This window comes from Tribolium castaneum, chromosome 9, assembly GCF_031307605.1.
Source record: "Tribolium castaneum strain GA2 chromosome 9, icTriCast1.1, whole genome shotgun sequence".
NCBI lineage: Eukaryota > Metazoa > Arthropoda > Insecta > Coleoptera > Tenebrionidae > Tribolium > Tribolium castaneum.
The window spans coordinates 6,149,759-6,173,704 of record NC_087402.1 but is presented as its reverse complement, the minus strand read 5'-3'; the positions used below and the strand labels follow the sequence as shown (position 1 = coordinate 6,173,704).

General features: G+C 32.3%; 2 protein-coding genes across 2 annotated transcripts; one reads left to right on the top strand and one right to left on the bottom strand.

Annotated features, from left to right (window-relative positions):
- The first annotated feature begins 4,118 nt into the window (after nt 1-4,118).
- On the top strand, nt 4,119-23,889 carry LOC664429 (uncharacterized protein). The gene is made up of 6 exons (XM_015979610.2): nt 4,119-4,330; nt 6,849-7,441; nt 15,600-15,865; nt 20,155-20,331; nt 22,696-22,792; nt 23,089-23,889. The coding sequence occupies exons 2-6, from the start codon at nt 7,177-7,179 to the stop codon at nt 23,193-23,195; spliced, it is 912 nt and encodes a 303-aa protein (XP_015835096.1). The 5' UTR covers nt 4,119-4,330; nt 6,849-7,176; the 3' UTR covers nt 23,196-23,889.
- Nucleotides 12,486-12,998, bottom strand: LOC103312690 (V-type proton ATPase subunit F). Its single transcript, XM_008194023.3, has one exon. It carries the CDS (start codon nt 12,900-12,902, stop codon nt 12,504-12,506), a length of 399 nt encoding a protein of 132 aa, XP_008192245.1. The 5' UTR covers nt 12,903-12,998; the 3' UTR covers nt 12,486-12,503.
- Nucleotides 23,890-23,946: the final 57 nt, after the last annotated feature.

Below are 23,946 nucleotides of genomic sequence, written 5' to 3'. Positions count from 1 at the left end.
TTTGAGAAACCAAAGCAGAAAAACTACCTCACAAAACAGTGAAGCCTATTTTGCTACTACAGTAGTAATACTTAGTAATTAACTTTTTTCTCTGAGTGTACCACTTTTTTTAGAATAAAATTACAAAAATAGTTGGGGTCATTGTTAGGGCAGCCCCGCCAAATCAGCATGCGTATTTGAAATTGAAATGAATGGTAATAGATTCAAGTCGGTTTTTTGATGTCGATTGTGATCAGATGGCCGCAGCATGACATCCCTGCCGCATCTGTTACGTTTCCATCCTCTCGCTGTGAATTTTTCACACCTTAATGGCTCGATTTGCAATTTTCCCTCCGATACAGAGGAAAATTCGCCGATTAGCGCCGTCCATGGTCTTCCTGTCCTATTTGTGATAGGGGATGCGAAGGAAACGTTGCGATTGGTGCGCTGAAATGACAGCTCGGAGCATAAGAATGATTACTTTTCTCCATCATCGCCGGAAGCCCTCGTCCAGTTTTGAGGGTGTCCACACACGGAATAATTACACATCCGTAAAAAACCCGCCCCTTGCCTTTCGCACGTAATCAAATTATCGAAGGGACAACACTTTGAAAATCTTAAGAATCTTCGGAAATTCAATCTAAACAATCCGCTCAAAAGTAGTTTCCCTCGAAAGTTGAAAGAGACACCAGCGTCGGCCGTCCATTAAAAAGTCATTAAACATCATCTCCTGCAATTACAAACTTACTGTATCTCGTCGCAAGTTCCCAACAACTCTCCAACTTCTTCGAAACCATTAATTACTTAACCCAGCAATAACTATAGATCAATACGGACGCGAAAAAACCCATAAAAAAGGCGTTAATTTAACGAATCTCCCGACACGTGACGAGATAATTATACAGTGGAAGTCCCGTTCGCCTCATTCACACACTTTTAGCAACAATGACTTATTTTCAGCGAAGTTAATTATAAGGTGGCGCTCGGTATTTTGAAATGTTTTGATTGAGCGATTGTCGGTTATAAAATTGGCTGAATGGAGTAGGTGGGACGCTTTAATTCTTTACATATAAATATTTGCAAGGGAGCGTGTGTTCACGTGTCGTTAAAGTGACGACACGTGGAGGACGCGTGACTCAAAAGCTGTCATTAATACAGTCACTGATTGCCGAGATGTTGGGAACAACTCGCTGCAGGAACCTAATAATAGACGGGATCGAAAATTTAATTTTCAGCAATTGATACAAACGAACGCAAAATTTCAACAAATGCCTTCTGATGTTTCGTTCAATCAGCAGAAGTGACTAAATTGGACCAACGCGTTTAGAAAAAACACTTCGCATTCACTGGACGTCTAGCAAAATGGAATTTCACAAACGGCCTTTTGCTAATCTCCAGTCAAAAGAAAAAATCTTTTCTTTTGAAGTGCTTTCTGATAAAGCACAAATTTTGTTACAATTTTAAGTTTATCAAAAACGGATACATAATAGCAAAAAAAAACAGCTGGGGCCAACATTAATGTAACAAATACGGAACCCAAAATTAGTAATAAAATGTGTTTTTATTTTCAAATAAAATATTCATAATGCTCTCCATTTATTCAAAAAATTGTTGTCTTTCTAAACTTTAACCACTTTCCTCAACTTTACTTCCTTTTAATTAGCGTTTTATTCAAAAACTTAATGTCACTTCTTTTTATCATTTTTTTTCAAACAAACAAATACGTGATTTTTTAATTATATTTAATAATTTTGCACATGCATGTAAAGAAAGAAAGAAAAGTTAATGTAGAAAATAATAAAACTATGCGTGAAAATAAAATGAGTACATGTACATTTTTTCTGTTTATTGGTGTTTTTGATATATTTTGCAATTTTTTTTATTTACTTTTATAAGAATTTTTTTTCCACGTTTCCTATTCTTTTCCGAGACAAATCTTTACTCTCTCTTTTTTATACCTTCATTTTCATATTTTTTTTTCACTTTTATTTTATTTTTTATCAATTTTTTTAGCTTTCTGCTCTTCTTCTCATTATTCTTTTATCCATAGTTAGCCGTCACCTTTAAATACAGATGAGTTTTTTTATATTTCTGTATAATGTATTTTTATAATCGAATAAAATATTCATAATGTCTTCCATTTAAACAAAAAATTGTTGTCTTCTTAAATTTTTAAATCTTTATCCTCACCTTTACTTCCTTTTAATAACAAAAAAATAATTTTTCTATAAAATTATTTTTAATAAATTTGCTGAAGCATAGAAAAAAAAAAGAAAAAGTAATAGTAAATAAACATATTACAATGCTTGCAAATAAATAGTTGTTTCTCTGATATAACAATCTTTTTAGCTTATTTAGTAAAAAACTTTTTCTGGATAGCATACCATATTTAACCTGCAAGTATTCGTAATTCGAGATTTTTTTTCAGTATTTATTTATTATGTAAGTATTATTTCTTTTCTTCTTTTTTTGTTTGTCTTTCTTCAAACCTTAATCACCAATAAGTAAATGTGTAAATTTTTTGTTTAATGATATTTTTGGTATATTTTACAATTTTTTTAATTTCCTTTCTTACTGCTAGAGGTTTTGACTTTTTTTTGTTTGACTTTCTTTTTCCATATTTCATCTTCTTTTTTCCAGACAAATTTTTTGCCATTTTTTTGTAGCTTCATTTTCATAATTTTATTCACTTTTCATCTTATTTTTAAAGAATTTCTTCAGCTTTTCTCTTCTCTTCTTATCATTATTCTTTTATAAAAAGTTAGCCCTCACCATCAAAAACAGATAATTTTTTTTACCTTCTAGAATTGTGACTGTGAAAAAACATAAAAAATATAAAAGTTTTTGTTAGAAAAATCGCAATATGTTGAAGACAAAGAACCAAACTTAAATATTTAGACCCAAATTTTGCACTAAAAATAAAATTATGAGTAGTGTACAACTTTTTTTTTGACTCAGTAAAACATTTTTTGAAAGAACTCTTGGAATTTACAAAAGTACGTAGATATTTTTATTTTAGAAATCTAAGAGTCACCCGGAATCAATTGTTTTTATTATTCTCAATGAGCTTCTATATATCGTGATACTTTAAACAGTCTTCTCAAAGGCCATTTGTTAAAATTTTAATCGCATTTTTGACAATTTTGTTCGTTTTTGAAAGTGCTAAGATTGCCATCAAAAATTTAATTCATATTTGTATGAAACGTAATCATGAGTAGTAAAAAATATAAAAGCTAAAAAGTACTGACATCTCAGGGAAGAGTTGTTAAAAAAACAAAATCTTCTTCGATTTTAGAGTGTGTACAGTATCGTTTTGAATTTCATTTTGGGCTTTTTAAAAGTTTGCAATTAAGGCAATTAATAATGGAATTAATTAGAGCTTGAAAACAAAGTGCATGAGCCAAACAAAGCATCCTCTCTAAGTTGTTCTTTCAGTGCATTCAAACTTTAAAAGGTTAACAAATTGGATAATTGTATTAATTACGCCTTACACTTTTGTATAAAATCGCCGTCCATATTTCCGTAAACAACGTCAAGCCTTGTTTAAAAAAACATGTAAAATGTAGCAGCGAAGAAACATCGTGACGAGAATAAGTCGCCGTAAGATGAAGAATGTCGATTAACGAGATAGATCCCAACGAAATAGTCGTACATTTATTTACCATCTAAATTCGCAATAAAATTGAATCATCCCTTTATAAATAAGGCTTATTATCCAGGGCCGGCAGCATAACGTCATGTACATCCCCGATCTAAACTAGACTCCTCGGCATTCGCAGAGAACACAACACTTTTCTATATGAAAAACGACGAAAGCTCTGTGTCAAAATATAAAAATCGAACAACTGCCTCGGGACATATATTCCACCATTTTGCTGCATCCTGACTCTGATTGGTGTTGCCATGGCATCTCTACCCCATCCGGACCAATCACAACCGAAAATCTCGCACGCGACCGCTACCATTCGTCAGTTCTAAGTATCCACGGAGCTTTCGAGATTAAGCTCGCGTCGACGCGCGTTCGGAGCTTTCCCGTTAACGGGACCACAAGTGTGAGAGAGACAGAGCAAAGTGGGTGCGTCGGGGATGTTTCAGAGAGCAAGTCTCTGATAACAGAACAAGGCTATCACAATTTAATGTTGTTATATTCACTTGGTGTTTGGCTTAGGCATAAGCTAGTCATATTTGGATCCCAGTTAACTCAGCTCCAAAATTTAATTAAATCAGTCACAGATATTAACAATATCAACGCGTAGTCAATTGTTTGTGATTGAGTGAGAGCTAGTGTTTTGTTTGAGTGGATATGGGACACTGGGCTGGTTGATAAAGTGATGCTTTGGTTTGCGGATAGGTATGTAACATTTATTTAATTAAAAAATCTTCTACTTCAAAAATATTTCGCTCATTATTTATCCCAGATATTCCCAAGCCCATTTTCCAAAATTTGAAAATATTGCACTTAATTTCAGCCGTTGAAACAAACTATCACTATTCAAAAAATATTTGCCAATTTGGCGTGATGTGGTTAAGTAGATTATCATTTTTAAATTAGTTTCAGCGAGAGTTTATGAACGATTGGCACCACTGATTGATACTAACTCACTGTGAAAATACAGTTAAACCAGAAAAAATTGAATTGTAGGTAATTACTAAAATGTTACAATTAGATTTACGAGGTTTCAGTTTTTGATACGCATCACCGAATAATTTCATTGATTTCTCACGAATAAAAAATAAAAATTAACGCGTTTGCTATACTTGTTGATAAATTTGAAAAATTATATCCTTAACATTTACATGTCATTAATTTATTCCTTCATTTAGAGACAAAAACTATTAAGTCACAATATTTTTCTATTTCGTATTAATAACAATTTAAAATTACGTTTGTTCCTTTTAGCTGTTTTTTACTCATTATTTTAATGTTTGCTATTAGTTCAAACAAATGCAGCAGAATTAGTTAGAAAATAAAATATATCATTTTAAATAAACTTTTATGGTTTTACAAATACTTAGCCAGTATTTAAGTTTCTAATTTCAATGTTTTATAATAAACCGTAAACCGTTAGATTCTAAAACATATATAAAGAACATGTAAATTTTGGTGGATGCGCCGGGAAAATAATAATAAAAATTAATATTTTATTTAAAAGAATAAATTGTTTTTTATTTAGCTAACATAAGCAATATTAACACAAAATTACAAAAAAATATGCAAAAATATAATTACACTTGCAAACAACAACAGTAATTTTTTTTCAAAGATTAAATAATAATTAAATGTAATGTTAAACATTTAACACACTTTTTATTTGAAACATTGCACAAAATCTTGCAAACCACTTTATTTTCAAAAATTACAGATGTTGAAATTTTAAGTTCTGCGTAATGTTAGCTCGCCAAAGTATTACTAAGTTCAAATTATTTATAGTAACCATTACAAGATAAATATAGTTTTTTAATTTTTCATCTGTAACGATTGTGCTAATTTAATAAAAAATCTCTTTTTTGATGTGTTTCCAAGAAAATTTTTGAACTTTTTGGACATTCGTAGCATTTATTTGAATGTAACTTCACCATGTGAAGATGGAAACTAATTTAAATTATCAGAAGCTGTTTGGTTTCAGCTAAGAAACGCAGAGATAAAAAAATGTTTTAAAACAAATTTTACAAAAAACTTTAATACGAGTATGTGTCAATTTAAGAAGAAAACCAAAAAAGCTTTTAATTTTTTTTTCAATCATTCTTCTAACTTAGAAATAAACGCAGACCAATCAGTAAGACAAATTTCGATAGCTTGATGACAGAAACATTCCTTATGTTCAAAATGCTGAAAATTTTTTTTTGAAGAAAAATTAAAATTATTTTAAAACCTTTATTAATTTCAGTGCTTTACACATTATTCTACCTTTTGGATTTTATATGTTTAGAGCGTTAAAGTATTAAGTCCTTTTAATGCTCTTATAAAATAAAATCAAATATCTTTTTGTTAACTTGCTAGATTCACTTACAAAAAAATTCCATAACAAAATAACTGCTCAAATTGTTACATTGTTTCAAATTAGTCGTAAATATTGAGCATTTTAGTCTTACGTAGTATTTGCTCTCAGGTGTATATAATTTTCAAAAATTCAAAAAACTTTTGGTTGATCACGAGAACTAATTATGTTGTAAAGTTTCAAACGATAATATTTAACTCGAATATCACAAAGGAAAAAAACAGTCTCCTGTAATTATAAATTTAAATAACCGCTTGGTATAATTATTATAAGAAGTGCAATAAGCGCCTCAGTTTGCACTTTCAAACATAAATTCACTAAAACTCCACTTTCAGTTAATAACAATACAAGTCTGTTTTAAAAAACTGACAAAATTACAAAGATATTTGTGGGCTAAACTTGTTTTAATCTAAAAACTTTTTCAATCTTTGTCAGAATTTGACTTGTTTAAATAAGATATTCATAAAATATTAAGTACGGACCAAATTGTCCAAAGTTATTTAAATAAGATTGCTTACATAATGTCGTCGCCATATAAGCTTAAGTATTAATAGATTTTTTAATAATTTGATATTTACAGTTGTAGACAAAAATTTGGAACAAGAAAAAGGAAAACCAAAAATCGAAAATCGTTAATAAATTGAGGTCGCGAATTAAGTGAGCTCAATCTTCAATTCTACTGAACAAAAAATTTAAACGCATTAGTAAGAAAACTCCCGCAATTACAAAAAATTTCTATTAAAAAAGTTTGATAAACATTTACACTCTTCAAGTATTTGGTTTACACAAATGACACTGTATAAAAAAATATTTAAAGATTAGAGTAACAAATAAAATAAAAAAACTATAATAGATTTTTTTCTTTTTCAGATGAGGAGCAGGGCGTTGTGACAGTGCTTCGAAACCGAGAATGTTAGCCTTAACCCACCTCGCTTTCGTTTAGTTTCGTTACTTTTGCGTTCGGTTTAAGACTCCCCGTGTCGTAGGTCCCTCAATGACCTCGAAATCCCCCCAAGTCTGAACAGCCACCAAGTTGGATTTCAAAGGCGTTTCCTCCTGCCTGGGGGCATTAGGCAGTTCGCCGGCCCCCTCAGCACCAACGTCGTCTTCCGACGACATCTCGCATCAACAATTCAACATCTTCCCTGCTATCTTTAGCAGACAGCTTAACTTTAACGCGTGTCCACAATCCAAATCGATGATGGAAGAGCTCCGACCTAACTTGGTGGGTGTCGGAAACTTGTTGGGTGTCGGGGGACTGCTCGAAGAGCACCACGGCCATTTGATGAGTTCGAGTAGTAGTAATGGTGACAAGGGGACGCCGAGGAAATGCAACACAAGTGGATCGTCGGCGGAGGACTTCAGCGCCATTTACGGCGGTTTACCGCATTCGCACGAGCACCACCCACACACGCCGGCACACACGCCGCCGGCGGCCCCGAGGTCCATCACGGATCATACAGGTACTAAATTATTATTCATAAGCAAAGCGACGCTAAAAAGCCTCCACGCAAATGGAATTAGACGATCTTATCTGATTTGCAATTTGGGCCAAGCCAAGCTTAATCAATGCCAGTTTCATCCACAATCTTGAAAAAACATGTTTTGTAACGCTAAACATGTGCAAATGCCACGAATTTTTTATTTGACCAAAATTACAAAATTTAATTTCGGTGGATGCGCCGGGCAAAAATTTTTAAACTTTAATTATGTGTGTAATTTTGCAAATTTTAAATGCATTTACGATTATGTATCTACGTATTTGTCAAAATTAATATTTTTTTCAACCAATTCTTATTTTTGCCAGCTTAAAATTTTGTTAATTTAATTTAATATTTTTTCCAACACACTACGGTTACGACGGCATATATTAGGTTAAATAATGATTTCAACTTAATTTATAAGTCTATCTAGGTGCATCCACCATTTTTGTATTGTTTGGTTCAGTGGGTTTCATAATTACATTAAAAATTTAGTTTTACTGGAATTTTTCAAGTTGAGTCAAAAATGACACGTAATTATGCCAAAGTCGTCAAAAGTAAAAAAAAAACATAATTTTGAAGAGGTCTCCCTTTCGAAATATGCCCTAATCTTTTACAATCTATCATAGAGATTAAGTACCTTTTTAGATCCCCTAACATCGATAGTTTACACCAATATAAATAAAGTTTGATTATTATGTCATGTACGGTCGAATTCATAAAAAACCAGTAGTCAGTTCAAAAATTCTTATTTTTGCCAGCTTAAAATTTTGTTAATTTAATTTAATATTTTTTCCAACACACTACGGTTACGACGGCATATATTAGATTAAATAATGATTTCAACTTAATTTATAAGTCTATCTAGGTGCATCCACCATTTTTGTATTGTTTTTTCCGAAATAGATTTTTAGTGTTTTAATTTATAGTATTTATACAAGTTTATCAAAACTTATAGCTTCTTTAGTTTATATGCACAAAATTCTTGCTATTAGCATAAAACATATTTTATATAATTTTGCTTAGGTCAAAATAATGCGTTTAATTAAATTCGATTATGGCTCGATTTCTGATACGACTAAAATTCCATTAAATTTTATCTTTCTGTTAGTTGATCTAATTGGCGTTGCTATGTTTTAATTAAGGTTTAAATTTATTCTTCCATTAAATAAGCTTCCAAAAACTGGACCTAAAAAATGTTCATTTAAAAATATAAAAAGTTTAATCTATTCCGGCGCCTCCACCATTTTTCTCCAATACATGAATTTAAAAAATCCTTTTTTCGGTGGATTTCTGTAACTATCCTAAACATTGCATTTTAAAATCCGTATACACTAAGATGTATCAACTGTATCAACTATTAATATAGAACGATTTGCTTTTTATTGTTTAAAAATAAAATACAGTTAAAAATAGAAAATCTTGTTTTTAATAAAATTAGTCTCAAACTACTTAAAGCCAATCTTAACGTAATGTGTAAAACTGTGCGAGTAAAAAAAACAATTTTATATTTTTAAAAGTTAAAACAAACTTTCTGTACCTAAAATAAACGTAAACATTCCAACAAAAATCACGCTAATTGGCTCATTGTCTTTGAAAGTTTAACTAAGGTTTTTGTAGATTTATTTAAGAACGTTGGTAGACCCTACAAAAATTTATATTCTCTAAATTTTAGATGAAAATAATTACAAATTACAAGGATAGTTTTATTTTATTATACAAATCTACTGTAGTATTTTTAGTTTTATTATTAAATAAATATTTGTTAAAACAAGACTCCTATAACAAATTTGAGGCCCTGGAAAGCAAAAAAGTTCCTTGTTTCATGCAGAAAAAATTACATAATCGACAAGCTTTTCAACAACAGGCATTGTCGTAAATTAACATTTAAAAAAAAGACAAAAAAAATATTTGTCTATAAGTACGTTTTAACCTGAAATAATAGTATTTCTGTTTTGTGGAGGTTATACTGCATTGCTAACAGTTGAGCAACGTAATAAACATTTACATTTATTGCAAAAAATGATGACTAAATCAATATAAAAACACAAGAGGTTTGCACAGTAATTCTGTTTTTAAGACATTTCATAATAAAACTGATCACCCGGTGTATTATTTAACTTTAAAATGGTTTGAGAAATTTATAAAGAAAAGTACTTTCTGAACAATGTCTTTGTCCAAAACTTTATTTTAAATTCTCTTTGTGTCTCTTGTAATTTAGTGATTATTTATTTATCTAATTATTTCAAAAATAATTTTCTATGAGTTGTAATTGCAATAGTTACACATTAGCAAAATTATAACAAACAATGTATATTACAAACTCGATTAACCAAATAAATCGAATCCACATAATTCACATACATTTATTATTTATTATAATTTATTAATTATTACTTTTAAATAGCGAAAGTTTTTTAGAATAAATATTGCCTCTAGGTTTTTAATTTCATAGATGTAATAAGGTACACGCATCAAATAACTTCACTGGAGCATTTTTCTAGTCTGCATAAATTCTCTAAGAGCCGGAAATTCATTTCTAACAATAATAATTTCATAATTCGTTTTCAACTTTTCCCCGATATTAATTAAACCGTCACTTACAGTTCTCTTAATTTGCGTACTTTTGCAAAATTGCAAATTCCTTTCAACCTAAATCTAAAGTTTCAACACTAATTGATACAGAAATTGTCTAGTTAGACTCACAATCAACACCAACCTAGTCAAATGATTATTCGCAGCACAATCGCACCTGTCATAGACCAAAATCCTCCTTACCCTATAATCTGCATTGTATTGAATGAGCAGACGCAGGGGTCGTTGTAATACTTCTGTGTACATATGGGCCTATAATGGGCGCTCGGGGTGTCCTAATGAAGTGTCAATTTACTCCTCTTAGGCCGAAGAGCATATGCAGACCAACAATAGAGATGCACGGTCAGCCTCACAATGGCCCGGTTTACACTCAATTTGACATATTGGGCCAAAACGCGGGGAGAATTGGCCAAAAAGTGACGTTCTGTTAACATTATTATCGCAGCGCGAAAGTCACGCATTTAATCTTTATTAGAAAATCTTTAAACAAAATCAATCGTGTTACACATAATTTAAACAAAACAAAATTTAAGAAAATCATATCAAAAAACTCAACAGATTATGGCTGAGTACCAGCTTTCAAATAAATATCTTTACTAATATGGGGTTTAGTTAGAACAGACTGTATTTATTAAAAAAACTAAAATATGACATACTTATATGTTCGTCAAGTTTTACACTCAGGCACTTTTCACCTCTTTGTAATTTACCTAAAATTCTAAAAAAAATCGTATGTGATTTTATTGTATAGAAGAACGATTTGACCAATTTTTAAAATAAATGATTACTTGTATGGTGTGTTTTTTCACTTTCGCTTAGTTAACTATAGCCTAATGTCAACGATCTTTGGTCCATAGGTGTATTTTAAGATAGAGCATCGAAGTGCCTAATTAAATTTTTGAGAAAATGTGTCGTTGATTTTTAATTTTTGTTTTGACATTGGGGCAGCTTTTTTTCCATGAATTTTGGTAAAATTGTAAATCACTTCCACAAAAAATCTCCATCAGGATGGTGGTTTTCAAAAATTTATTACATTTGTCGTAAAATTGGCACGCGATCATTGTTGGGTCTGAAGGTTGAGGCAGCTGGTAAGAATTTTTCAGGCCCGGATTACCATTTATTTTATCTGTTTACTGTAAATGGAATGTTAATCTTTAAATCTTGCGGCAAGGGTTCATGCGAATTGTAAACGAAGAATTCGTTTGTGCTTAGACCAAAATAGTCATCAATTTGAACTTCTGATGTAATTTTTTAATAAAAACATTTTTAACACTTTAGTCTGCTTATGCCGGTCCTGGCTTTAAAACCGCCCGATAAGACCGTGCCGCTAGTTGTAAAATTTCTGCAGTCATTACTGTTATTAGGGTAGGTAGTGGGTCCTTTTGTAGCGGAGATTTATTACTACTCAATCATGTCCCTCATAAATTATAATAAAATTTCCGATAAATAATATCAAAATGGCTTCTAATCCAATTCTAACGATTTTTTTCAAGTCAAATTTTTGCAGAATAATTTTATTTCGTATTTCCGATCCATTTATGTAAAAAACAGCTAATGTGATTTTTTGGTCAAATGTTTTTTTCTTTTTTATTGGACAAATGAATCAATAGAAAAAATATTTTTTTTCCTAGCGAGACTGGATATCAGTGCAGTGGAATATATTTATTTCATTTTTTTTTCTCTCTTCTAAGAGGTGTAAACTGCCTGAGTGTAAACTTGACGAACCCGGTATTTTAGTTATCAGTAAGCAGAAAACGAGATCATAAACTATCTTTTGGCAATAGGAAAAAAATTGTAAACTAGTGTTATTGGCCGATGATTTGGGGTGTTTGTAAGCAGTGAGTAGGAGGTCCGGAGTGCATGTTGCTGGCTCCGGGCCCCGGAGGCCGTCTTGTGGTCACGCGACGATCAGGTTGAAGACGGCACAGGTGTCTGTGGCGACAAACGGCGGCAAACGGCGTCGGCGGCAACTAAACCTTATTGAATTCATTACTGTTTATTAATGCAGTTAGTACCAACCTAATTACAATTACTGACACCGGCGCGCGCCACAAAGAATCTCACACAATCTTATTACTCCCAACTGAATGTAGTTACTCAACGCTCGAGACCCATACACTCCGGCTCTTTCTCTGGCCCGCCGCCGTTTTCAAATATTTACATAATTCGACGGCCACTTTGCCACTTCATATCACGACTTTCTGCGTTTAATCGAAGCTTCAAATGCATGCATGCATACATAATTATCTCTACACACAGTCGTCGAAATGCGAATCCGCTTTGATACCGATGCGAACTTGCCGCAAGTACCCACTAAAGCCATTTAGCACTTAGCTGCAGAGTTAAGTAAATGGAAACAAAACATGTTAGCTTTGTAATCAGTGATTGCCCACATCGTGTCTTTGTCGTTTCAAAGCAAAGAGAAATCAAATCAGAGAAAGAATATTTATTAGCCCGTCTCATCCGGAGACACCAAGCGTCTTGCCCGCTTCAAAATCGAGTCCTTTTCGGGGTTGTACGGACTTTTCTTTGACGGTATTTCCAAAACTGCAGGAACGGGCTTACAGTGGGCATCCACAGTGCTTCGGATCATGTCAGCGACGTGCTGGTTTATTAAAATTATGGCAATGTCTTGTCGTTTAATAAAGCGTTTGAAACATTCCTCGACTGTGGCAGGATCAGTGTCGTCGTCCACTACCAGAACATTGGTTTCACGCTCTTTATTTGTTTCGGCGATTCCGCTTAAAATGAAGCCAACACAAGTGTCTTCATCGCCGATTACTGACATTAATCGACTAGGAAAATGTTCGGGTTTTTTGGACACCACGTTCGCTTCAGTGGGTTTCATAATTACATTAAAAATTTAGTTTTACTGGAATTTTTCAAGTTGAGTCAAAAATGACACGTAATTATGCCAAAGTCGTCAAAAGTAAAAAAAAAACATAATTTTGAAGAGGTCTCCTTTTCGAAATTTGCCCTAATCTTTTACAATCTATCGTAGAGATTAAGCATCTTTTTATACCCCCTAACATCAATAGTTTACACCAATATAAATAAAGTTTGATTATTATGTCGTGTACGGTGGAATTCATAAAAAATCAGTAGTCAGTTCAAAAAATAATAGGTATTGTAATTTATACTTTCAATAAAAGATTTAATCATTAAAAACTATTTTACAGTTTTATCAATCTTATTAAAAAAATAATTCGCTAATTGGTGTTTTCGTAGTTTTGAAACAACTAATAGTTTCATTGCCCAACAAAATTTAGCTCTACTACTTTTTTATGAATACGATAGTACGTGGTATGTACTACAAAAAGAAAAAGCTCTTGACTTGTGGTTTACTTAATTTAACATAAGAACGAAGTTTAAAATAGAGCACAGTTCAGAGTTAAAAAATGAATAAATGTTTTGTCACAAAAAACAATAAATTGGAAAAGAGTTTTTTTTTCGATTATTATACAAAATGGTCTACAACTTCTCCCCAGCAGAAATATGTTAATGGTACCAGAAAATAAAATGCCTAAATTGCAAAAAAAAATTACTAGCCATTTTGAAAGTAACAGAGGTTTAAAGCGACCAATCCTAGAAGTTCTCATTCAGATGTAGTGCTTTACATTAAAAACTGTATTGACAATTAAAAAAGTAATCCAGTGAATACTCTTACCGTCTGTATTTGAAAAGTTGTGGAACTTACTGAACGTGAAACTGAGCTTATTTTGTATTATGTGGATAAGGTATACGAATGCGTTCTGTCCTTTATTTATTAATTTTTGTGTCATCAATTTAAGTGATGTTGATAATAATATTAAAAATAAATTCAAAATTATAATGTTTATAAAGTTTTTATGATATATTTTAACCAAAAACGTAAAAAATAAATATTTTAGAATATCGTATATACTCGTAAAAAATATAAAAAATATTCCTGAAAAGTTATCGACATTTGTTTTCTAATAATAATAGTTATTTATTGTTTAAATGTTTTAGAAAGCATTTTATGTGTTTAATTTTCTTAAGTGAATAAAAGACGAATGCAATACAACGTTTTATCTACAATCACCATATAACAAAATGGAAATAATCAAAAAATATTCGTATTAGTAAAATGTGAACTTGGCAGGCTTTGTCTGGTAGTTACAATTATTAGTAGCTATTGCTCAGATTACTTTATTCCAATAGTGGATAATAGATTACTTTATATGCTTCATAAGTGCGAATGAAACTCTAATAACAATGTGATTGTGAATAAATATATTAAATTCCCAATAAATTATTAGTTAAAGCTCAAATCCCAATTATTATTATTAAAAACCAACATAGTCGTCTCTTTTCCTAAAAAATTAAAAATCTTTTTTTTTGCAAAAAAAACAAAAAAATTGTGAATATTACGAATTTCTATTCTAACAATTATCTCTTTTCTGTTCTTTATTCGCAATATTTTAATTATAATTTCCTCTGTCTTTTATTCTTTCGTCACTACGCTAATTATTCTCTTTCTTTTCTATTATTTTATCTGTTTCTGTTCGTTCTGCAGAGTTTTTTTATAAAATCTATTTTTTTGATCTTCTATTTTATATTTTCTGCAATATTTTCACTCTCAACACTCTTTCAAAAATAACTCCCTAACTTTGATTTCTTGTTCTTGATCCTTTTTTCCTGTTATTTCTCTTATCTCTGTCCTCTTATCTTCTCTTATCTATTTTCTTTCAAGTTTTGAATTTGTTTTTTTTTCTTTTCTTTAATTCTCTCTTTTCTGGTTTTACGTATTATTTTCAATTTCAAATTAAACTTTGAATCAGAATCTAAAATTCACGTAAACTTCATTTTTCTTTAATTATAGATGCAATAAGTCTCAATTTTTAATTTTTTATAAATGCCAAGATATAATAAAGGTAACTAATTAGTAATTAGCTATTTTGTCATTAAGTACATAAAAATTTTTTTGTTAGACTACTTTACAAAAAGATTTTAGCAGTAAAGCTTAATTTTATTTTACAAAAAAATAAGTATGATTTTTGAAGTTTTACTTCAGCCACGCTAAAATTTGACTGGTAGTTACTCTTTGCAGCAGACAATTTTGCTATTTTATTGTACGTGCAAGTACATAATGAGGTTCATTATGGCTGTTACAAGATTTTCATTATGCACAGTCGGACTTAAAAAATGTTTACTGTGAAGTATTTGGACAAAGTACAAGAAATGGGTGCTCATATTAAGAAACACTGTAAGTTGTTGTCAAACTACCTCAGTTAGTCAACAAAAAAATTTTTTTTAACAAACTTGTCTTTTCACAAAATTTTGAAGTGTAATACCACTAATTTCTATCCAAATCTCTGTTTTGGAAGCTTCCGAACGTATATGAGAAAAAACAAAAATTGTGTCTTAATGCAAAAAATTAGCACTTTTTTGAAAAAGAACTTTGTTGTGGGCCACTCTGTAAATTACCTATTTTCGTTTTAGCAACAGGTATTTGGGCCAAAAAAATAAAATGTCGCAGTATAACAACTAACTTAATTAATAACTAGTGCTGTTGTTGTTGCAGACGGTGCTTTTAAAAAGCTGAAACCGGAGCCAACGACGACGGGCAGCAACAGCCTGGGGACGGTGTCGCCCGGCGGCCCCCAGCACACCGGCCACACCCCGACCACCGCCTCCTGTCCCACCCCCGCTCGAAGAAGGCACCGCACCACGTTCACCCAAGAGCAGCTGGCGGAGCTGGAAGCGGCGTTCGCCAAGAGCCACTACCCGGACATCTACTGCAGAGAGGAGCTAGCTAGGAGTACGAAATTAAACGAAGCGCGGATACAGGTCAGTGAATCACTTGAGCATCTAATTGCGAAATTATGCATTTGGATTGTCGATACCCCAAATTGAATTAGGTGTTTCGGGTGGACCCTCTCCTTGAAATCAAAGACATGGCGAGATGACAGACTGCATCCCGACAGAGAAGCTCACTCGGCTGGATCTTTGATTGAATTAGGTATTCGTTAAGCTAGGGGGCCCTCGAGACACAACTGTCACTGTGGAGTGCCCCCCAGTGGAGTGGCGTGACTCATGCATTAGCCGCCCCATGAAAAAGCAGCAACTCGCATCTAATTTTTTAAAATCGGTTTGCAAAACAACGATGTTGTTTCAAATGCACGGAAACTGTCGCAACTCGGCGCGATGCATGAATTTTAATTTAGACTCGTTTATTTTCCCCAACGAAGCTTTTCGAAATGAAAACCGCCTTTCACTGAGTGTTCATTAATATTTTAGTAATTTAATCACTGAAATTGTCATTAGGCTCTGTCGAATTAAAATCGTTTTGACGATCCTAGTGGATATTTAAACTCGTTTACATGTAAACTTGCTTTCACAAGAATTACTCGAGAGGACGGCCGGACTTGCTATTGATTTCATTTTTCTGCGGGAAATTCCGCTTCCTGTATTTGCCTTACTGATGTCTAACAGACATGGCGACGTAATTATGTTAGCGCGTTTATAATTAGCGAATGGTGACGAGAAACGAGACACTCGTTACACGAAAACACTCATGTTTTTACTCGAACATCGATTTCCTGCACAATACTTAAAGACAACAGCTTTTATTCAGCAAAGAATTTTCTTCGTCTAGCTTCAGCAGAGAAAAGCCAAAACCAAAATAGGAAAAAGTAAAAAAGCAAGTTATCCAAATTTGAATAACAAACATGTTATTTCCCCGAGCTTTTAATTTCACAAATTTTTCCAAAATCCAAAAAAACTGGTCAGAGGTGACGCAAATGAAGTGAAAATATGTCTAATTTACTTGCAAAAAATCGCAATTTGAAATTAGCTTCAACAGATTTATGTAACTATAAAAAACTTCTACGTATTTTTGATTTTAAAAAATTAGACAGTAGTCGACTAAAGACAGCTACTTTTTTCTGCTCTCTCTTTTCGACGGAAATTCGCAGAGATTCTTGAGATCTAAGATTTCAGATTTACAATTGTTTTTAATTTTAAACCACTGTTTTAATATCCGTACTGTAATGCTTTTATTTTATTTATTTATTTATTATTTAAAACTGGAAAAGAACTTATTTGCCGCTGTTATCCTGGTTTACACTACATAAGAGTGCCTTCTCGACTAGCTTTTATACAGTGGGAGTGGGGAGATTCGATTTCAATTAAACACAGATGATTGAAAAAAGAAATTTTTATTTAGTAACCATTACAATAGAAACAACAGATAAAACAAGTAACTTTTACAACAACTTTAAACTTGGACCTAGTAAACCCTAGCCCTTGAAAAGAGGTCCTCCGAGAGAGAAATTAAGGGAAAAAGTCCCGTCTACTGTATCCTTTAAAGAGGTCCAAGGATACAGTCCTTGAGAAAAGGTCCTGAAGTTGTTTCCACCAAGAGAGGTCTTAGTGATTTCAGCCGAAGTGGTTTTTTGGCAGTTCTTTTAAATGAAACCCAAACAAAACATAATCAAGAAATTCTTACACCTTTTAATTAACTGATTGTTTGGAAAATATGCTACCCATATTTCTAAAACCAAACAAATATTAAATCCAAGATTTTTGTTACAGCACAAAAATAATTGAATAGAGTTAGTTATTTTTTAAAGACTTTTTGGTTTTGAAGATGACGGAAGAATAAGACAAGAATTGTTAAAAAATATCGGAAATAAAAAATATTAGTTTTCCGGCCAAAATATAGTAATGGAATGATTCCTGCTGGAATATTTTACCCAGATGTATTTGAAAAAAATAGATTCTAGTAATAGCTCCATAAGAATATACAAAATATGTGTGACTTTCTGCGGTTATTGTAATAGTTTTATCCCAACCTAGGCCATTTATATGCTTTTTTGCTATATCTACCTAATTGTTAAAAGTTACTTTACCATTTCTACGTTGAATAACATCTCTTGGAAGACGCTGTTTGTTTTTTTATCTTACTTTCTAGATACTTCTTGTTGGATTTTCTTGGCGTAGAAAATAAATAAAACAAAGTTTAAAAAAAAACCGAGACACCAAACCTTTATTTAAAAACATTACGCGTTTCAACCACAAAGTGGTCTCAGGTGAGAATATAAACTAACTTTCTAGATATTCCCAAAGACTTTAAAGCTATTTACAAATTTCTACGATTTTTTAATCTAAAATTCTAAACCATTTTAAACTGAGTGATATCGTTTTTAAATTAAAAAAATTATTAAATCAATTTATAGAAGTATTAGATATAAAAAACATTTGTTGATCAAACAAAATACACCAAACATCCAAAGCTATTGACTTTTTTAACAATTTGAGAGGGTTGAAATGTTGTAGAGGCATTGAAAGGTCCATAAAAGTTTGCTAAAACAAAATAAAAAAAATATTTTTTTTTACATTTTCCTCTTTTTTCAACTTTTAAACGACGATTTCGGCGAAACTAAAAAAGCTAGAAGAAAACACTTGATTCCATCGTAAAGAGCACATCAAAATCTATAAGATAGGATAAGTTTTAAAAATTTGTTTTGAGACACTTTTAAAACTTGCCATTTTTATACGATGCTGAAGAAGGTTGATAATTTTTTCTCTTTTTTATTTTCTTAATTACGACAAAACTATTCGAAAATATAGAACACTTTTGGTCTAAACCTATGTAAAATGATCTGATGAATCGACTGACGTCGAGAAAATTTCCAAATTCCCAACAGTTTTTTGGTTATGAATTTTTATTTTATTTTACCTACTTTTGCTTTGATTCAAAAATTATTAGTTGATAAACAATAATCCTTCTTAAAAAAGATGGATATTTAAAAGTGCTCGATAAATGTTTCAGGTACCAAAAATCGGCAAAACTCTCGAAAATTTTTGAAAAACACAAGAAAAACTTTGCTAGAACTAATAGGAACTCTAGTTTAGTCTAATAAATTTCTTTCTGACCGGCTGTAAAGGCTGTCCTAACGAGCTTCTACTGTAAAATAAAGTATGAAGTACTATTTTGAGTTTGTCAGCGGTCAACCACAAGCGTTTTTGTTATAAATTTTCCATCAAAAGTTTTTCATAAATATTCCAGTAGTGCAATATGGTAATGTTTCGCACCCAACTTCCCATTGTGTCAACTTTTAACAAAGTTTTATCCAAGAACATTAACACCACCCGTGTAACAAGACAGATACATTGCAAGTGAAGTGTATTGAACATGAGCACCTCCTGAAACTTTCCCAACAGTTGCACCAATCCACATATCTCAATCCTCAAGTTTCCTTTTTGTTTTTCCTCGCTTATCAACCATCCACCCCTTCCATAATACGCGATTCCATTGGCGAAACGTTGAAAAACATAGTCGCCATGCCTTGAATGGTTAAAACAAAAGCGTGTGTTGGAGAGACCAGACCCCAGACTGTACCGCGGAAGACGCGAGGCACGTCCCGGCCTCCCTCGATCCCATCAAATGGATCCGTAATGAAGTTAGCCCGCCCCCTGGCGGCGGATGAACCGACCCCTCGCCGCTCATTCCCCCAAACACGGCTCTCTTTAAGACAGCCTAATGCATATTTTGCGACCTTATCGCCTTCTTTTGTTTGCACGCGGTGTTGCCCTAAGTAGCTGTGGCACGGCGACGCCTTTGCCCAACTATTTGCCCAGAAACGACGCAATTTACCATTGCCCACATTTACACAATTTGAATTTATGCAACCCTATATACGCACTAGGGTCGCATTTCATTTGAACCGCGCTGTACTCAATTAAAATCCAATCTAAATAACTGCAGCAACACAATAAAAAACGATGTTTAACGCAAGAATCAGCCAGCTTTTATACAGAGTGTCCCAATAAATTGACATTTAATATGAAATTGTAAATTCTATAACTCATGCCTCACTATATACCAAATGTTTCTAAAATAAGCTACTATACAAACTTATGTTTTTGTAAATGCAATTCCCTAAATTTTATTGCATTTTTGATCATAGCTTTTAATCTTGATGATTTTGATCAAATTTGTATTGGTCGATAGTGCTTAGTTTTTGAAATAATTTTGATTGTATAAATAATTTTAGGTGAATGAAAAAGTTCGTATCTACGGCTTTAAAAAAAAATTTTCTGTGATTGAAAATGTATGTGAAACTTTGTTCCAGGTGTGGTTTCAGAACCGAAGAGCCAAGTACCGAAAGCAGGAAAAGCAGTTGCAGAAAGCTCTGGCCCCCAGTGTCCTCCCCGGCTGCAACGGCGCCATGATGCGTAACATCTACCCGGGGGCGGCGCGAGGCTATCAGCCCTACCCACATCCCACGGCCATCAACAGATACCCCCAGGTTAGCATATCTCGCCCCTCAATTTTCCGGCGAACTATTTTCGGAGAAATCGTTTCGAAAAAAAAATGATATTAATTCGGTGCCGTCTCCGACCTTGGCGGTGGAAACGGTGCCAGTGTGTGATTAGCCGATGCAGGTAAATTAATTAAGTGAGGTCAAACAGGTTAGATGATTAGTTTAGTAAAGACCGCATTTCCTCCGAGCGACGGTAGTCGTAGACCGACGGCGGCGGCGCTCACAAGCGACGGCCCACTCTCATCAAATAATATGCAAATAAATTTCCCCTGCAAATTAGATACGGCTCGGCCGGATTAAGACCGGAGAAATGCCGCTGTCTGCACGCAAAACCATTCGTGTTATGGGCCGATTCACAAAAGACCGACGGTGGAGGCGGCGAAGATACACCTCGGGCTTTTCGCGATTGTCAAAGCTTATTTCCTTTGAAAGCCTAGTTTAGCTCGGGTCCCATTTTTAGAAAAACTATTTTTAATAACAACAAACAAAAATATGCTTTTTCAGTAAGTATGTCTAATTGAATTGGGAATATTTCTGATGCGTTCTACATTTATTCCGATGACGCAAATTACTTTCGCTAAACCTGAACATGAATTCTTGTGACTGTTAGCATTTTTTACAGTAAAATTCTAATAAATTAATGATTTTACTGCACACTTATTAGATGTTTTATTAGAGCGAACATTTTTAAAACGAAGCATACAATTCAAATGCCACAAATAAAAGAGTTTTCATCTGCAATAGAGCAAAAACCATGCTATAAACGCAAACTGTTTAGTTAATAACACTATTTGTTAACTTCTGTTTTGGTTACAACAAAAACTTGCCTCTTGTTAATGAATAAATCAAAGAAAAACACAATAAATGTTGAAAATTATTTCATTGGAAGCGGATAAAACAAAACTTTTTTTAAATTTAAACATTTAACGAAAATTAAAGAAAAAGTATACCAAATAAGGTGCAACGGTTTTTTCGAATAATCAAAATTAGTCATTAAACGTTTTAATAGAAGTTTCATTTATAATCAGAAAAAGTGCTTTAGATACGATACTTAAAATTATGAAGCATTAAATAAAACGTATCTCACGAAGAGACACCTTAAGAATTTGGCAAATTTTCGTTTGATGAATTGACACAAATTGTAATGTTTTCCTATAAATGATCTCTCTCACGCATAAAATTCATATTTTTGTTAGGTATGGTTTATTTATCAAATATGTCTTTGAATAGATCCGTTTTATTTTTAAAAATTCCTACACTATAACTTTATTTAAAAATGTATGACGTTATTGTTTTTTCGAAAAATTCTTTTTTTTATTGAAAACCAACTATTTTGTTTACTGTTTCTGATAGTACGTTCACTGCTTTATATTTCTGGAAGATAAGGAAATCAAGTATAAAAATACAATAAAATTAAAAAAAATTATTATTATAGATTATTTTTGACAAAGAATTATTTTTCTGTACTGGCGTTATTTTATATAAGAGACAATTGTTTTTCATTCATTTATGTATTTCTGTTTTGTTCATGCTAATTATTTCAATCAACCTTATAAAAACAATAATAGTAATAAATAATAATAATAATAATAATAATAACCTTTATTAACCATACCAAACCTTTATTTTACATTTACAAGAATTAAAACTTTAGTACATTTTTTACGAGAGCGCTTTTGAATAAAACACAAAAACAAGTTATAAAAAAATCTATACTATTACAATAAAGATTACATAAATAAAAAACATTGTTAACAGAAGAGTACAAGAAAAAAATAGATGTCATTGTCAAAGAAAAATATTTTACGTACAGAATAACGAGAAACTAAAAACTTTAGTAATCTAAGAAAATCTGGAGCATCAATAAAATTGTTGAGAACATAAAAAATAAAACAAATTAAAAGGTAAATTTTTCTAGTTTCTAACTTTGCTAAACCCAAATAGCTTAAACTGTGCGCGTATTTGTTTATAATTGTGGACGGAAGTTTCCATTTTATAAAGTTAAAAAAATTATACTGTACAGCCTCAATTCTCTCGATGAATGTTTTTATAGAAAGGTGACCATAGAATACGAACAAGTGTAACAAACAAAATATTTAGTGTGTAATATTACAGCCAAGAACTTTATTAAGAATTTTCATAGTGATAGTTCACAATTTTATCCAAAAAACACAAAGATCTTAATAATATAATGCACTCATTAATTTTTCACACATAGATATGCAAAAAAATGCTGCGATTCTACGCTAATAAGACAACAGGAACAACATTTACAATAATAATTATTTGAAATAGCTACAATTGTACTGCCCTTATTGAAAGATTTTCATGTATTTTTGCAATTTTCAGATGACGACGAGTAGTTATCCCGGAATGGCCCAGTCCTTTTCCATGTCACACGGTACAAACATGACCACAGTGGCAGGAATGCGACAAGATGCCATGAGTAAGTACCCTCTCTGATCTTTTGTCAATTTCGCCAAAGAACAACCCTTTAAGATGCTAGTTAGACTTGGTTCTGTGACACAAATTCGCGTTGCATTAGCTTTTTACTTTCTGACCAAAATTTCATCCCGTGTCGGAAATGAAACATCTTGAAGCCGCCGTCCGTAATCTTAGTGCATCTGAACGGAAACGACGTTATTTCCTGCAGCCTGAACTTTTTAAAGCTTTCCTTAGTCGAGTAGCTCACATTTCCTCCTAACACGATGAATTTCTATCATTTTTTCTCTTTTCTTTCAGGTATGAGCGCCGAGGATGAATGGTACAATAAAAGCTTATCCGCCCTAAGGATGAACACAACGCATCATCCGAATTTAGCAGCACCAATGTTACAGTACCAAACGTAATAATGAAACCAGTGAACTAGACACTGCACTCGAATCGATCAGATGTATTAATCAAACACTGGCAAAATGAAATTATTGCGTTGATTTCATCACAAAAACATACGTAATAAAGTTTTATCATTATGAAATTTATTTAAGCGAACAACGAGCCAATATGATAATAAAATATGGCTTCTAATCTAGTCGACTTAAGTTCCTTGATCTCCTGATGATGGACCGATGCTTTGTGGGGGATTCACCCGTTGTTTGTAAATTTTGTGTGTTAGTGATGTACAACCGTGAAGATTGAGTTTATCGAACGATATTCGCGCTCATTTCAATGCTTCTTTTTAAATCAAACTACTTTGTTAAGTTTCTCATGTATATATTTTTACGCTTATTGTTATCACACTTCGATTATGTACGACAGAGATTCCAAAATATCTTCAAATAAATTTGATCTGAATGGTTGCTATTATTTTATACATGTATCCAGATATTTCGATACTCTTTACTAAATATATGTCATAGAGTCCAGGCATGCACAAGTTTTGATTACAACCCTACGTAACAAAACTTATGCAAAGACAGATTGTAGTTGATATCATTACATGTGCCATATTTATTGTAATTGCATTTTGTGTGATTGTACTTAGAATAAATAATTGTATGTAAAATTGTAAATACTAACAATAAAAATTGTAAGTACCGACTATTTTGTGCAAATCAAAAATATCGTTACGTAACCCACATTACAAATGTGTATACTTGG